The sequence below is a fragment of the Salmo trutta genome, chromosome 21, assembly GCF_901001165.1.
Source record: "Salmo trutta chromosome 21, fSalTru1.1, whole genome shotgun sequence".
Lineage (NCBI taxonomy): Eukaryota > Metazoa > Chordata > Actinopteri > Salmoniformes > Salmonidae > Salmo > Salmo trutta.
Window position 1 is genome coordinate 46,738,414 of NC_042977.1, and position 17,714 is coordinate 46,756,127.

The 17,714-nt window shown below is 39.4% G+C and overlaps 1 protein-coding gene across 9 annotated transcripts in view; it reads left to right on the forward strand.

Annotated features, from left to right (window-relative positions):
• LOC115157578 (vasoactive intestinal polypeptide receptor) overlaps nt 1-17,714 on the forward strand; it is a 99,633-nt gene that overhangs the window by 77,162 nt on the left and 4,757 nt on the right. For 7 of the 9 annotated variants that reach the window (XR_003868480.1, XR_003868481.1, XR_003868483.1 and 4 more), the window contains 6 exons: nt 1,282-1,435; nt 2,941-3,001; nt 7,694-7,760; nt 7,902-7,993; nt 12,982-13,050; nt 13,304-13,433. Coding sequence is in view for 4 of the 9 variants with exons in the window: in XM_029705960.1 (XP_029561820.1) it covers nt 1,282-1,435; nt 2,941-3,001; nt 7,694-7,760; nt 7,902-7,993; nt 12,982-13,050; nt 13,304-13,433 (573 nt within the window). In the remaining 5 variants the exon portion in view is untranslated. Of the gene's footprint in view, nt 1-1,281; nt 1,436-2,940; nt 3,002-7,693; nt 7,761-7,901; nt 7,994-12,981; nt 13,051-13,303; nt 13,434-17,714 lie in introns of those variants that run through there. The other 2 variants (XM_029705959.1, XM_029705961.1) reach the window with 2 other exon arrangements.

Sequence of the window (17,714 nt, forward strand, 5' to 3'; positions counted from 1 at the left end):
GCTGGAAGTGGTGTTGGAGGGCCAGTAGAAGGCACCCTTTCCTCTGGTCTAAAACAAATATCCCAATGCCCCAGGGCAGTGATTGGGGACATTGCCCTGTGTAGGGTGCTGTCTTTTAGAAGGGATGTTAAAATGGGTGTCCTGACTCTCTGTCATCACTAAAGATCCCCATGACACTTATCATAAGGGTAACCCTGGTGTCCTGGCTAAATTCCCAAACTGTCCCTCATACAGTCACCTAATCATCCCACGCTTACAATTGGCCCATTCATCCCCCCTCCTTTCCCATGTAACTATTCCCCAGGTTGTTGCTGTACATGAGAATGTGTTCTCAGTCAAATTACCTGGTAAAATAAGGGTTAAATAAAAAGTGCTATCAAGGTTTTCCTTCTCAATATTCTGACTAATTTGCATGGAGTATCATGTTATTCAGAACCTGTGCAGATCTGCCACCTTTGACTAGATCGGTGTCTTAATTCTCTTGGGTAAATTCTCCTAACCTGCTATGAAAAGTCCCTTTTGCAAATCAAATCAACCTTTATTTGTCACACACTGAATACAAGAAGTGCAAGCATTTCACGGTAAGGTCTACACTTGTTGTATTCGGCCGTTGTGACAAATAAAGTTTGATTTGATTTGTTAACAAGATAATTAGGTTAAGATTAGGAAAAGGCTTAGGGTTAGCTAAAATCCTAAAATTGTCCCCAACATGACTCAAACCAGGGAAGAATGACTGGCTCCTCTCATTGAAGTCACGGAAGTTAAAGGCCGACGGTAGTACTGCAGACATTGTTAGCCTGCATCCAATAAAGTGAATGGAAAAATGGCGATCTTTTGTGGTCAATCTTTGTGTAAATAAAAACATTTTGAGAAGACAATCATGGTACCAAAAATTGCTTCTAATTCACCAGACGTATGTCCTGGAACTGATTATTTTAAAATCACACAAAGAAGTAATAAGGGTAATTTAGATGATAATGGCAGCCTGCAGTTCCCCCGGTTGGCCTTCAACTTGAAATAGTCAATGAGAGGGGGCAGCACTGAGCTAGCCTCCAACATTACTTTCTGGAGTAGCTCAAACTGCACATGTTATCTCTCCATAAAACACCATCCTAACCGACTTAATTTAACTTCAATGCGTTATTGAGTCTTGACATAGGAATGAATGCTGTCACATTATCGATGGCTTTGTCCATTCACAGGCCTGCCCTGAGAAACCCCAACATTTCCACTAATGCGATTCTGCAATTTCCATGTTGATACTGTGCTCTCTCTCCATAGGTGGGATGTAAGGCAGGGGTTGTCTTCTTCCAGTATGGCATCATGACCAGCTACTTCTGGCTATTGGTCGAAGGCCTCTACGTCCACACCCTATTGGCTGTCTCCTTCTTCTCCGAGAGGAAGTACTTCTGGTGGTACATTCTGATTGGCTGGGGTAGGTGTCACTGTAACATACCTCCAACTGTGTCTTTAATCCCATTAGGATTATATGCAATGTTTGGCTGTGAATTTTTGATTTAATTTTATTCAGGCCGTTTTGTTTATAAGAAGACACCATATGTCAGTTTTTTTTTACTTGTACTTGGATAAGGCTAGCACGATTTTGAAAAAACACTGATTATACATTAGATTAATATTACTTCTAAAGACTAACTCTATCACTTCCAGATGCTTGTGTTCTATGCGCATACTTAAAACATCCTGTGCCTTACTCATCCACACCTGATCACTGATAACCAAAATGGCAGTGTGACCAAAAAAAACACTCCAGAGATAATCAAGAATATGAGTGTCCCTAACTGGAGATCCTTGTTTTTTAAGTATTTACTTACAGAGCAGTAATCTGAAAAGTAAATGTAGAATGTCATGCTGGTTGCTTGTTTTTTTTCTTTCTACTAGACTGATTGAAATGTCATGTACTTGTGTTAGAATATCATTGTTAACGTTGGGTTTGAAAAGTGATGCATTGAGTTGATAGCGTTGTGTTTGAACATTGTGTCAGACTGGACCAAACAAATTAATATTTAAATCAAATCAAGGTTTATGCTTTTAATAGCTCAATCAGAGCAATAATAATAATAATAATAATAATAATAATAATAATAATATTAATAAACTATACACGCGCATAATCCAGAAAAATTAAGAAATATCAGAACGAGCAATGTCAGAGACCGGAGAATAAATATAGATACACTGAGTGTACAAAACATTATGAACACCTGCTCATTCCATGACATAGACTGACCAGTTGAATCCAGATGAAAGCTATGATCCCTTATTGATGTCACTTGTTAAATCCATTTCAATCAGTGTAGATGAAGGGGAGGAAACAGGTTAAAGAAGGATTTTTAAGCCTTGAGACAAACGAGACATGGACTATGTATGTGTGCCATTCAGAGGGTGAATGGGAAAGACAAAAGATTGAAGTGCCTTTGAACGGGATATGGTAGTAGGTGCCAGGCGCATCGGTTTGAGTGTGTCAAGAACTGCAACGCTGCTGGGTTTTTCACACTCAAAGTGGGTGAAACAGTATGGAAACATTATTAAAGTGACCAGTGTCCAATGACTAGAATACAGTATATACATATGAAGTGGGTGAAACACTATGGAAACATTATTAAAGTGACCAGTGTTCAATGACTAGAATACAGTATATACATATAAAGTGGGTAAAACAGTATGGAAAGATTATTAAAGTGACCAGAGTTCAATGAGTATGTTCACAGGGCAGCAGTCTCTAAGGTGCAGGGTAGAGTATCGGGTGGTAGCCGGCTGGAACAGTGACTGAGGCTCGTACACCTACGGTGTTATGCTTTGTCTGCATGCCTCGTGACACAGATACCTTTATCATAATCTCTTGGCAATAACTTTTTCAAAAGTGAACTCACACAGTTTATTGACAATTTGTTGTTGTTGTTTGTTCTCTGATATTCACAGGGGCTCCAACTGTTTTTATCACAGCTTGGGTTATTACAAAGGCTTATTTAAAACACTCTGGGTAAGTTCACTGTTTATTTTGTTAGTTTGTTTGTGTTAGTGTTTTGAATATCCTGTGACGCTGTGTTCCACATTGCAATTGAAAATGTACCTCAACAGGCAACGAATGTATGCAAGTAGTCCATCCATGAAACACTCACAGAAAATGCTGTCCATTTACTATAATAAAATATGAACCTATGGCAAACATTCTACTGCACTTTCTCGTACACTCAGAAAAAAAAAAGTTGTACTTTAACGGGTACAGACACAGTGCTAGGGCAAAAATCAAAACGTGCAACCAGGGAGGGCCACTGGACCAAGTTTAGGAAACCCTGCCTTAAGGGACAAAGAATGGTATATATCTTATCCTCAGAAAGTATTCACACCACTTGAGTTTTTCCACATGTTGTTGTGTTACAGTCTGAATTTAAAATTGATTCAATTTAGATTTTAATCACCAGCCTACACACAAAATCCAATAATGTAAAAGTGGAATTATGTTTTTAGGAATTTGTTACAAATTCATTAAAAATTAAAAGCTGAAATGTCTTCTGTCAATAAGTATTCAAACCCTTTGTTATGGCAAGTTCAGGAATACAAATGTGCTTAACGAGTCACATAATAAGTTGCAATAATAGTGTTTAACATACTTTTTTTTTTTTTTATGTATCTCTTTACCCCACACATACAATTATCTGTAAGGTCCCTCAGTCGAGCAGTGAATGGTAGCAGACATTGAATATCCCTTTGAACATGGTAAAGTTATTAATTACATTTTGGATGGTGTATCAATACACCCAGTCACTACAAATATACAGGCATCCGGAGAGGAAGGAAACTCTCAGGGATTTCACCATGAGGTCAATGATGACTTTAAAACAGTGAGGATGGATCAACAACATTGTAGTTACTCCAAAATACTAATCTAATTGACAGAGTGAAAAAAAGGAAACATCGTGTTTGCAACAAGGCACTGAAGTAATACTGAGAAGAAAAAGAAACGGCAAAGCAATTAACCTTTTTGTCCTGAATACAAAGTGTTCAAATGAGAGTAATTCCATTCTCGTTCCATTCTCCATTCTCTTATTAATTCGACCATGAAGGCCTGATTCACGCAGTCTCCTCTGAACAGTTGATGTTAAGATGTGTCTGTTACTTGAAATCTGTGAAGCATTTATTTGGGCTGCAATTCCTGAGGCTGGTAACTCTACTGAATTTATCCTCTGCAGCAGAGAACTCTGGGTCTTCCTTTCCTGTGGCGGTCCTCATTAGAGCCAGTTTCATCATAGCGCTTGATGGTTTTTGCGACTACACTTGCAGAAACTTTCAAAGTTCTTGAAATGTTCCACTTTGACTGACCATCATGTCTTAAAGTAATGATGGACTGTCGTTTCTCTTTGCTTATTTGAGCTGTTCTTGCCACATTATAGACTTGGTCTTTTACCAAATAGGGCTATCTTCTGTGTACCACCTTTACGTTGTCACAACACAACTGACTGGCTCAAACACATTGAGAAGGAAAGAAATCCCACAAATGAACTTTTAACAAGGCACACCTGTTAATTGAAATGCATTCCAGGTGACTACCTCATGACACTGGTTGAGTTAATGGCAAGAGTGTGCAAAGCTGTCATCAAGGCAAAGGGTAGCTACTTTGAAGATTCTCAAATATAAAATATATTTTATATTTGTTTAACACTTTTTTTGGTTACAACATGGTTACTTCCATATGTGTTATTTCATAGTTTTGATGTCTTCAATATTATTCTACAATGTAAAAATAAAGAAAAACCCTGGAATTGGTAGGTGTGTCCAAACTTTTGATTGGTACTGTACATACAGTGCCGTATTTGACCCCTATTTTTGCATAGTTTTGATTCTGAATGTTTTCAGATCTTCAGCCAAAACCTAAAAAATAAAGGGAACCTGAGTTTACAAAAAACAAATAAAATTGATACATATTTAATTTAATTTACAAAGTTATGCAACACTCAATTACTCAATTGTGAAAAAGTAATTGCCCCCTTACACTCAATAACTGGTTGTGCCACCTTTAGCTGCACTGACTGCAACCAAATGCTTCCTGTAGTTGTTGACCAGTCTCTCACATTGCTGTGGAGGAATTTACTGTAGCTGTACTGACTGAACCAAATGCTTCCTGTAGTTGTTGATCAGTCTCTCACATCGCTGTGGAGGAATTTTGGCCCACTCTTGCATGCAGAACTGCTTTAACTCAGCGACATTTGTGGGTTTTCAAGCATGAACTGCTCATTTCAAGTCCTGCCACAACATCTCAATTGGGATTAAGTCTGGACTTTGACTAGGCCATTCCAAAACTTCAAGTGTGTTGCTTTTTAGCAGTTTTCATGTAGACTTGATTGTGTGTTTTGGATCATTGTCTTGCTGCATGACCCAGCTGCACTTCAGCTTCAGCTCACAGACAGATGCCCTGATATTCTCCTGTAGAATTCACTGACACAGAGCAGAATTCATGGTTCCTTCTATTAAGGCAAGTCGTCCAGGTCACGAGGCAGCAAAGCATTTCCAAACCATCACACTACCACCACCATGCTTGACCGTTGGTATGAGGTTCTTACTGTGGAATGCAGTGTTTGGTTTTCGCCAGGCATAATAGGACCCATGTCATCCAAAAGCTTGACTCAAGTTTGCCAAGAAGCACTTGTGTCACGTGTGCTCCCTCTCAGGCCTCTAGGTCACCAAGCTGTTCATTATGGCGCACACCTGTCACCATCATTACACGCACCTGCGCATCATCAGACTCACCTGGACTCCATCAACTCCCTGATTACCTTCCCTATATATGTCACTCCATTTGGTTCCTTTCCCAGGCGTTATTGTTTCTATGTCACGTCTGTGCGTTGTTCCTGGTTCTTATCATGTTGTGTTATTAAAACACTCGCTCCCTGAACTTGCTTCCCGACTTTCAGCGCACATCGTTACAGAATAACGGCTCACCTAAGGGAAGCATCAGGGATTATTTTTTTTCTCTTGGTGGGAATGATGTCAGGTCCGGGAGCCGCTACAGGTTCTCATGCCTCAGACAGATCGCCAGGTTCCCCTGCCTCCGCCGGCTCGTCAGGCTCTCATTCCTCAGCCGGATCGCCAGGCTCCCCTGATTCCACCGGCTCTCATGCCTCAGCCGGATTGCCAGGCTCCCCTGCCTCAGCCGGCTCGTCGGGCTTTCATGCCTTTGCCGGATTGCCGGGCTCTCCTGCTTCCCCCGGCTCACCGGGCTCTCCTGCTTCCCCCGGCTCACCAGGCTCCCCTGCCTCATCCGGTCTGTCAGGTTCCCGCGCATCAGCAGGGGTTACCGGTCCGCTCCTGATCCCTAGAATCGTTCCTTTGGTTGGTGTCCTGCGGCTGGAGCCGAACACGCCGGGAAGGGGGTACCATCACGTATGCTCTCTCTCCGGCGCTCTAGGTCACCATGCTCCTGTGTCTCAGCTGGATTGACAGGTTTCCTGAGCAGAGGTGACCGGTCCTCTCCTGATCCCTTGGATCGTCATTTTGGTTGGCGTCCTGCACCTCGAGGCGTGACAGTATCCCCTCCCCGATGCACGTGTGCTCCCTCTCCGGCCTCTAGGTCACCAGGCTGCTCTTTATGGTGCACACCTGTCACCGTCGTTACACGCACCTGCGCGTCATCAGACTCACCTGGACTCCATCACCTCCTTGATTACCTTCCCTATATAGGTCACTCCCTTTGGTTCCTTCCCCAGGAGCTATTGTTTCTGTTCCTGTGTCATGTCTGTGCGTTGTTCGTGTTTCTTATTTTGTATTATTTTGTGTTTATTTATTAAACACTCACTCCCTGAACTTGCTTCCTGACTTTCAGCGCACATCGTTGAAACCTGGATGATCATCAAAACTCTTGGAAGAATGTTCTATGGACAGATGATTCAAAAGTATAACTTTTTTGGACGACATGGGTCATATGAGTTATAGTTGTTCTGTTCAGCACATTTTTACTCCTGAACTTATTTAGGTTTGCCATAACAAACGGGTTGAATACTTATTGACTCAAGACATTTCCGCTTTCATTTTTTTTTATACATTGAAAACAAATTCTATAAACAAAATTCCACTGTGATAATATGGGGTGTTGTGTGTAGATCAGAGACACAACATCTCAATTGTATTTATTTTAAATTCAGACTGTAAGATAACAAAATGTGGAAAAGTAAATGGGTTAGAATACTTTCTGCAAGCACTGTACATGTATATTTTGATATTTTTATATCCCTGGGATACTTTTTTTAAGGGTGTACTACAGTGCCCAATTATTAAATTCATAGAACCAAGGTATGACTTTGTTAGACAAATAATTATTTTAAACCTGCCAATGCCACATTTCACATTACATGGCCACCGTAGCATTGTAGCAATGTTACCTGCCATGAATTTCCTGTGTTGATGAATGGTTGGTCTCTATGGAGGCCATTAGGAGGACTTTATATTGTAGTGTACTCTACAATAGGCAAGTATAACCTTGACAAAAATCCATGTACAATTTAATATTTTATTGAATGATTTTGTTTTTTACAATGATACACATTTTGGTCGTTTTGAATTATAAAATGGTAAAGAGGGTTTTTGTATGTATCCATTAGTATCTAAATAATGTGTGTGTCTGTGTGTGTTGGTGACGTCCTTCATCCTCTGCTTCTGCTCCTCCCTCTGTCCTCTATAGGTGTTGGGACATTATTAACGACCATCCCTGGTGGATCATCAAAATGCCAATATTACTGACCATACTGGTGTGTCACTCACACACACACACACACACGCGCACGCGCATGCGCACACGCACACACTGGATCAAGCCGATGATTGACATTTTATATACAACTCAACATTACATGAATTAAATGGTAGGCCTCTTTCATTCCCAAACCCAGGTAAACTTCATCCTGTTCATCTGTATAATCCGGATCCTGCGTCAGAAAATGAATTGCAGAGACATAGGAAGGAAGGAATCTCATCAATACTCGTAGGTTTTGTTGATATTCACTTTCTCAGCTGTTTTATGGGACCATTTTAATTAACTAAGGATGTGTTCGTATCAGGATGTCAATGTATGTGTAGCTGGTCTGCACTCAAAAAAAAAAAAAAAGAGATTCAAGGTTTCTGTTTAGTATTTTGTTCATTATGGGGTGCTTAGATAGACAAACGTTTCAGCCTAAGCCCCATTTACACCTGGTTCTAACATGCGTCCTTTGTTCTGATTGTGCCCACAATTTTAGACAGGTGTAGATGACGCATTGTGATCTGACTGTTATCAGATCTTATAAAGTGCAAACAGATAAGATAAGGACAACAGCAGGAGAAATATCAAGAGGAAGGACGTATGTTAGCTCCAGGTATAAAGGAGGCTAGAGTCATCAGCGTCTCAAGGTTCTTCATTGTGATCTCGTTATAAGATACCTACGATTGTAAACTATAGTTAGCTAACATTCATACTCCCAAAAAAACAGTAATTCATAAAAGGTAACTTTGCGTGTAGAAGTTGTGCTTTCTGTAAACGTATGGTGGAAGCAGATCATTATCAACCATAAATATAATCTAAACTCCTGTATAACCTACAACTCGTATAGTTTGTTAGTTAAAAATGTTTGTTAATTTTACATTGGTCAGACAACGCGGAGACTGACAATCCGTCTTAATGAACGACGCAGCAACATTAAGCTCTGTGATTCGCCTCTCCTGTTGACATTTTATGGAAGCGGGCCATTGAACTGATGACTTAGTGTATTGGTATAGAAAAGATTTGGGCTAAAAGTAGAGGTGGCAATATTGAAAGAACTCTCCTGTAGAGAGTTCTTTGGATTTTTTTTTACATTATGCACACTACACCCATGTGGACTTAACAAGGAGTTTGATTTGGTGCCCTTTCTGTCATTACTTATTGCAGGAGTGCACCTACTCGTTTACCTAAGGATCGGACCCTTTTTTTCAATTTTCGCCTAAAATGATATGCCCAAATCTAATTGCATGTAACTCAGAACCTGAAGCAAAGATATGCATATTCTTGATACAATTTGAAAGGAAACACTTTGAAGTTTGTGGAAATGTGAAATTAATGTAGGAGAATATAACACATTAGATCTGGTAAAAGATAATACAAAGAAAAAAAGCATACGTTATAAAAAAAAAAGATCATCTTTGAAATGCAAGAGAAAGGTCATAATGTATTATTCCAGGTTAGGCACAATTTCGATTTTGGCCACTAGATGGCAGCAGTGTATATGCAAAGTTTTAGACTGATCCAATAAACCAATGCGTTTCTGTTCAAAATGTTGCATCAAGTCTGCCCAAATGTGCCTAATTGGTTTATTGATACATTTTCAAGTTCATAACTGTGCACTCTCCTCAAACAATAGCATGGTGTTCTTTCACTGTAATAGCTACTGTATATTGGACAGTGCAGTTAGATTAACAATAATGTAAGCTTTCTGCCCATATCAGATATGTCCATGTCCTGGGAAATGTTCTTGTTACTTACAACCTCATGCTTATCACATTAGCACACGTTAGCTCAACCGTCCCGCAGGGGGGGACACCAATCCTGTAGAGGTTAACCGTTTGTTCGTAAATAGAGGGGGGTGTTGGGAGGCACCATTTAAAGATTTGTCTGACGAGATAACATGATGGTGCTTAATCACCGGAGAGTTGATGAAGTTTGTCATCAGAGCACAATTCACTGAGGAAGGTTTTGTTGTTCTAACGTGCTTTGTGAAGAGATGATTTCTTTTAACACCTTCACCTTTTCATTGGCACGTTGCAGCCAATCTTTTAGGTAATTTCTTTGGCGGAAACATACTTTCTGTTTGTTTTGAATACTCTTTGTCAGTACTACAGATTCGGCGTATATAATAAAGTTGGCTTATTGGTAAACTTTTGAGCGTTCTCGGATGGTAACTATTTGCGAGCAATAAGATGTTTTTATCTTTTGGCTTCCTGTAAACATCTTCAATTTAAGCCTACTAGAGAGTGTGTGCCCTCAGGCCTGGAGGGAAGCTAAAGTCATTCCGTTACCCAAGAATAGTAAAGCCCCCTTTACTGGCTCAAATAGCCAACCAATCAACCTGTCACCAACCCTTAGTAAACTTCTGGAAGAAATGCTGTTTGACCAGATACAACGCTATTTCACAGTAAACAAATTGACAACAGACTTTCAGCCCGCTTGTAGGGAAGGACACTCAACAAGCACAGCACTTACACAAATGACTGACGATTGGCTGAGAGAAATTGATGATAAAATGATTATGGGGGCTGTCTTGTTAGACTTCAGTGCAGCTTTTGACAGTATCGATCATAGTCTGCTGCTGGAAAAACGTATGTGTTATGGCTTTACACCCCCTGCTGTACTGTGGATAAAGAGTTACTTGTCTAACAGAACACAGAGGATGTTCTTTAATGGAAGCCTCTCAAATATAATCCAGTTAGAATCTGGAATTCCCCCAGGGTAGCGGTTTTAATCTTTACTAACGACATGCCACTGACTTTGAGTAAAGCCAGAGTGTCTATGTATGCGGATGACTCAACACTATACACATCAGCTACTACAGCGAGTGAAATCACTGCAACACTTAACAAAGAGCTGCAGTTAGTTTCAGAGTGGGTGGCAAGGAATAAATATTTCTAAAACTAAAAGCATTGCATTTGGGACAAAACACTCACTAAACCCTGAACCTCAACTTAAATCTTGTAATAAATCATGTGGAAATTGAGCAAGTTGAGGTGACTAAACTGCTTGGAGTAACCCTAGATTGTAAACTCATGGTCAAAACATATTGACGCAGTAGTAGCTAAGATGGGGAGAAGTCTGTCTATAATAAAGCAATGCTCTGCCTTCTTAACAACACTATCAACAAGGCAGGTCGTACAGGCCCTAGTTTTGTCGCACCTTGACTACTATTCAGTCGTGTGGTCAGGTGCCACAAAACAGGACTTAGGAAAATTGCAATTGGCTCAGAACAGGGCAGCACGGCTGGCCCTTCGATGTACACAGAGAGCTAATGTTAATAATATGCATGTCAATCTCTTCTGGCTCAATGTGGAGGAGAGATTGACTTCATCACTACTTGTATTTATGAGAGGTATTGACATGTTGAATGCATCAAGCTGTCTGTCTAAACTACTGGCACACAGCACGGACACCCATGCATACCCCACAAGACATGCCACAAGAGGTCTCTTCACAGTCCCCAAGTCCAGAACAGACTATGGGAGGCACACAGTACTACATAGAGCCATGACTACATGGAACTCTATTCCACATTAAGTAACTGACACAAGCAGTAAAATTAGATTTAAAAAATAGATTAAAAAAATATCTTATGGAACCGCGGGGACTGTGAAGTGACACAAACATTGGCACACACACACACACACACACACACACACACACACACACACACACACACACACACACACACACACACACACACACACACACACACAATACCATACGCAATATACAAACACATGGATTTAGTACTGTAGATATGTGGTAGTGGTGGAGTGGTAGTGGTGGAGTGGTAGTGGCCTGAGGGCACACAGTGTGTTGTGAAATCTGTGAATGTATTGTAATGTTTTTAAAAAAATGGTATAAACTGCCTTAATTTTGTTGGACCCCAGGAAGAGTAGCTGCTAATAGGGATCCATAATAAATACAAATACAAACACTGGTAGCTATATAGTTTCCCAGATGATTTATACACTTGTACATCAAGAAAATGAATAGTTTCAGTACCCTTGTCCATTGAGAAGGAGATGGATTGGAATCTAGAGTTTATAGAAGTAATTTGGTGCCAATGATGTACTCGTTCCATGCATCTGTTAGAAGTATTCATTGTCAAACAGAAAATAATTTTTGGACAGAACAATTTTTATTTTTTTTACAATTCTACCATGTAATTGGTCGGTGGTTTTCGTGATTTGCACCCGCTGAAAATACGATAATGCCTCGAGGCCAGCTTGATCCGCTATATTTGTATAAAGTGCAGCAACAATGAGTGAAACAAGCCATTCTCCTTCATCAATGACTGGGATTTTCAACAAGCAACCTGTAGTATCTATAATATAGGAATAAAGTCAGGTTGGATATGATAGACTACAAACTTCGATACATTTTCACCTAAACAACCATACCAGAAACAAGTGGTCTCACAGGAAATGTCTGTATGAAACGTATGGACCTTATGAAGTCTTTATATAACAGGAGGTACAGGGAAATACATAATAAGGAATTTGAATAATTTTTCTAAAAGCCATTTGCTCTGTAGACCAAGTTTTAATAAGGAATCTAATTCCGTTTTGTGATTAGCTGTGGGGTTAAGCAGAAGGCGTTTATAGTACTTCTGATCGGCAAGAGATTTCTTACATTTTCTCAACATACTTGCATGTGTCCTGTACTACAATACTAATCAATAGCATCCCCCTAATCAGAGTATTTTTTTTGTAAGGCTCTTATCATTTATCAACTGCTCTAATGCTAATCTCTCTGAGGAAGAAAGGTTGTTAATTCTATATCTCTTATGATTGTTCTGTTGTAAAGTTTGATCAATTTTGCTTTCTACAAGTTTACAATAAGTAATGATCCAGGCTGTATCACAACCGCCGCGATTGGGAGACCCATGGGGTGGCGCACAATTGGCCCAGCGTCGTCCGGGTTTGGCCGGTGTAGGCCATCATTGTAAATAAGAATTTGTTCTTAACTGACTTGCCTAGTTAAATAATGGTTAAATATATATATATATATATTTTTAAATGATAGACGGATTAAAAGTGGGGGGAATAAACTTGCTCTTTGGTTTAAAGACAGGTGTAGGAGGTCTTTTTTTGAGTGCGGACCAGCTAAACAATTTTGGAATCCTATTACATTTTGGTCGACGCACCTTTTCTGAGAGCGATGGTCACAACTTTCATGTCAGGTTGTACAACATTTTACCCTACCATTGTAATGTTGTTCCTCAGGAAAGACATCCTGCAAAGACACCCAGCTCTGAGATATTGCTATAAAATACCCTCCAGCTACAGAAAATGGTTAGCTTCACCTCTGTCCTTTGATTATTGGTAGATATTGGAAATATGAACAGTCTGGAATGTTCTCTATCCAAATCCACAGTCAATGTGATTAGGAATGGTCAAGAAATATCGATAATATTGGTATTTTTTTCTGTCTAGCTCACCATTTAGAATACAACATTCCAGATGATCACACAAAATAAATAATTATTCAAAAATATACTGCCAAAAAAAAATCAACCCTCATTCTCTCTGTTGTTCTGATCCACAGGAGGTTGGCTAAATCCACACTACTGTTGATACCTCTGTTCGGAATCAACTACATCATCTTTGCCTTCATCCCTGAAGACATCAACACTCGAATCAGGATGGTCATTGACCTGATTCTAGGATCCTTCCAGGTAGGATGGTCTTTAACCTGATTGTAGGATCCTTCCAGGTAGGATGGTCTTTGACCTGATGTAGGATCCTTACTGGTAGGAAGGTCTTTGACCTGACTGTAGGATCCTTCCAGGTAGGATGGTCATTGACCTGACTGTAGGATCCTTCCAGGTAGGATGGTCATTGACCTGGTTCTAGGATCCATCCAGGTAGGATGGTCTTTGACCTGGTTCTAGGATCCATCCAGGTAGGATGGTCATTGACCTGATTGTAGGATCCTTCCAGGTAGGAAAGAACTAAGGCCTCAAGGCTATAATATAGCATGTAGGCCTTAGTATATGGTGACTTACTGTATAACTATCTTGTATTGAATTACGGAACACATGGGTCATTCTACGAAAATGGTGGCTTTCCTGTCCTGGCCTTATTCACCAGGAAAAACACTTAAAAGTGTGAGTTAATGAAACAAAAAATATATTTTTTTGTTTTAATTGAAGTGTTTTATTATTAATAAAACATATGTAAGACAGTTATATTGCAAACATTTTTTATACATTGTAGAGCACTGTCAGTACCATGAAATTGGCTTGTCCCTCGGGTCAGGACTCATGGTTTAGTGACATATTTTGAGTTTAAAAATATATACTTTCTCTCTCTTTAAATGTCATAATACAAAGGAAAGTTATATAGTTATTTAGTGGACTACTTAGAAAACAAAAATATCAAACAAATATTACAAATTATTTACAAGTAATAGCTGTACCTCAATTTCATGTCACTGGTGTTAAAATTGATAGAAACCACCACTTTCAAAAAAATGCAACATCTTTGACAAATTCTTCCTCGGTCAAAGGTTCATTGGAGACGGGACTGTTTTGAAAAGCACATGGTGAGTGTGCACTCACTCTTCATCTGTTAACAATGTAATTTAACTTGGTAATTTCATGTGAGGACTTAAGATGTGTCACTGGTGTTATACAGTTTATAGTAAGGGAAAAGGAAATTGGATTCAAATTATTGATAAAATTGCATGATTAAGTGATTTATTTACAATTTATGAAGTATGGTTTGAGCTACAGTGGCCACCATCTTAGATATGCTATCTTGTCTGCTTTGTCACTGGTGTTATCGTCACTGGTGTTACTGTTCTTGCTGGTAACACCAGTGACATGACGATAACGCCAGTGACAATCAATAACACCACAAACTTTTTTTTCAACGTAACGTTTTATTAAACCCTCAACAATTATATTAAAAAAATACTTATTAGCATTTTAATTACTGTTTCAATATTGTAATCACATAATATAGCTTTATTTTTGATAGATATGGCAAAATGAGGTGCTGCTGAAAAGCAAAGACTCTACAGACAGCGCAGGCATGCTGACCCACACCACAGAGCAGCCTACCTTAAACAAAAACACCAGGCTTAAAGGATTTAGAGAGTCAAAAAAGAAAGAGTGAAGGATCTCACAGAAAGGGAAAAAAGACAGGAGCGAACAAAATGGCGGATCAGACAGGCAAAACACAGATAGAGATTGAGATCAGGAATGACAGTGTTGAACCCCCCCCCCCATCCACTCCAGACAGTGAATGAACCCAGTACTGCAAGGTCAGAATTAAGACAACGTGTCTGTAGGAAGACATATGTACTCTGTATCTACAGAGTTCCTGTATCTACAGAGTACGTCTGACAAGTGTCTGTGTTCTTTTGGCCCATCTTAATCTTTTCTTTTCATTGGCCAGTCTGAGATATGGCTTTTTCTTTGCAACTCTGCCTAGAACGCCAGCATCCCGGAGTCGCCTCTTCACTGTTGACGTTGAGACTGGTGTTTTGTGGGTACTATTTAATGAAGCTGCCAGTTGAGGACTTGTGAGGCATCTGTTTCTCAAACTAGACACTCTAATGTATTTTTCCTCTTGCTCAGTTCTGCACCGGGGCCTCCCACTCCTCTTTCTAGTCTGGTTAGGGCCAGTTTGCGCTATTCTGTGAAGGGAGTAGAACATAGCATTGTACGAGATCTTCCATTTCTTGGCAATTTCTCACATGATTCTAGCCTTAATTTCGCTGAACAAGAATAGACTGACGAGTTTCAGAAAAAGTTTTTTGATTCTGGCCTTCATTTCTCTGAACAAGAATAGACTGACGAATTTCAGAAAAAAGTTTTGATTCTGGCCATTTTGAACCTGTAATCGAACCCACAAATGCTGATGCTCCAGATACTCAACAAATCTAAAGAAGGCCAGTTTTATTGCTTCTTTAAATCAGCACAACAGTTTTCAGCTGTGCAAACATGATTGCAAAAGGGTTTTCTAATGATCAATTACCCATTTAAATGATAAACTTGGATCAGTTAACCTCTACGGGATTGGTGACCCCCCCCCCCCCCCACAGGACGGTTGAGCTAACGTGCGCTAATGTGATTAGCATGAGGTTGTAAGCAACAAGAACATTTCCCAGGACATGGACATATCTGATATGGGCAGAAAGCTTAAATTCTTGTTAATCTAACTGCACTGTCCAATTTACAGTAGCTATTACAGTGAAAGAATACCATGCTATTGTTTGAGGAGAGTGCACAGTTATGAACTTGAAAATATATCAATAAACCATGTATCAATAAATCAGATCTAATGTGCATATTCTCCTACATTAATATCGCATTTCCACAAACTTCAAAGTGTTTCCTTTCAAATTGCATCAAGAATATGCATATCCTTGCTTCAGGTCCTGAGCCACAGGCTGTTAGATTTTGGTATGTAATTTTAGGCGAAAATTGAAAAAGGGTCCGATCCTTAAGTTAAGAACAAGTTCTTATTTACAATGACAGCCTACAACAAGACACTAAAGTACTACTGAAACAAATGTGGCAAAGCAATTCACTTTTTGTCCTGAATACAAAGTGTTATCTTTGGGGCAAATCAAATACAGCACATTACTGTGTACCACTCTCCATATTTTCAAGCATTATGGTGGCTGCATCATGTTAGGGGTATGCTTGTAATTGTTAAGGACTGGGGAGTTTTTCAGGATAACATTTTTTACAGAATGGAGCTAAGCACAGGCAAAATCCTAGAGGAAAACCTGTTCAGTCTGCTTTCCACCAGACACTGGGAGATGAATTCACCTTTAAGCAGGAAAATAACCTAAAACACAAGGTCACATCTACACTGGAGTTGCTTACCAAGAAGACGGTGAATGTTCCTGAGTGACCAAGCTACAGTTTTGACTTAAATCTGCTTGAAAATCTATGGCAAGACCTGAAAATGGTTGTCTAGCAATGATCATCAACCAATTGGAGCTTGAAGAATTTTTAAAAGAAAAATGGGCATATGTTGCACAATTCAGGTGTGGAAAGCTTTTAGAAACTTCACCAGAAATACTCGGGTGTAATTATAGCTGTAATTGCCGCCAAAGGTGCTTCTATAAAGTATTGACTCAGGGGTGTGAATACTTATGTAAAGTAGATTTTTCTGTAATTTTATTTTCAATAAATTTGCAAACAAATCTAAAAACATCTTTTCAGTTTGTAATTATAGGTTATTGTGTGTAGATGAGTGAGATGTTTTATTTCTTTAATCCATTTTGAATTCAGGCTGTAGAAAAAAAAGTGGAATAAGTCATGGGGAATGAATACTTTCTGAACACACTGTAAGGATATTAACAATATTATGTAATTAGTCCCAGTCAGTCTAGTATGTTAACAGTTCAGGGTGTAAAGAATGCAATAGGTCTATGTTCTCTGCATTCTCCAAGTGTCAAAAAAACAACGTAATACAATCATAGGATGTGTAATAATGAGGTTTGATATCCTCCCTGTCCCTATCTGACTTCCACGAGATTTATGTTCTGTGTTATGAGTTGAGGTTGAGCCAAACAGGCCATTTGCGGTAAAGAGAAAGAGATACAGAATACCACAGGAAAACCTGCTGCAGGAGCTTTTCCTGGCTATTAGGGAATATGAAGTAAACACTTGAATCAGATGGCACGGAAAGATACATTTTAATCCGTCTAACCATTTAGATATGTGCACTAAATAGAAGTTATTATATATATAGACAGATTACATAGCATAATGGACAACACAAGAATGTAAACCCTCGACCCTCAAACTCTCAAGGAGCTCTCTCTCTCTCACAAGTCATTCTGACTTTATATTTTCTTTCCAAATACCCAGGTCATTTGTGAGAGCAATGATCTAGTTGTTATGATAGCAGTCTTAATTTATATCTGCTTTAAACTCGTATTTTCCCTCGGGAAAAACCTCCTCATGTCCTCTCAGCACAAAATTATATCAGGC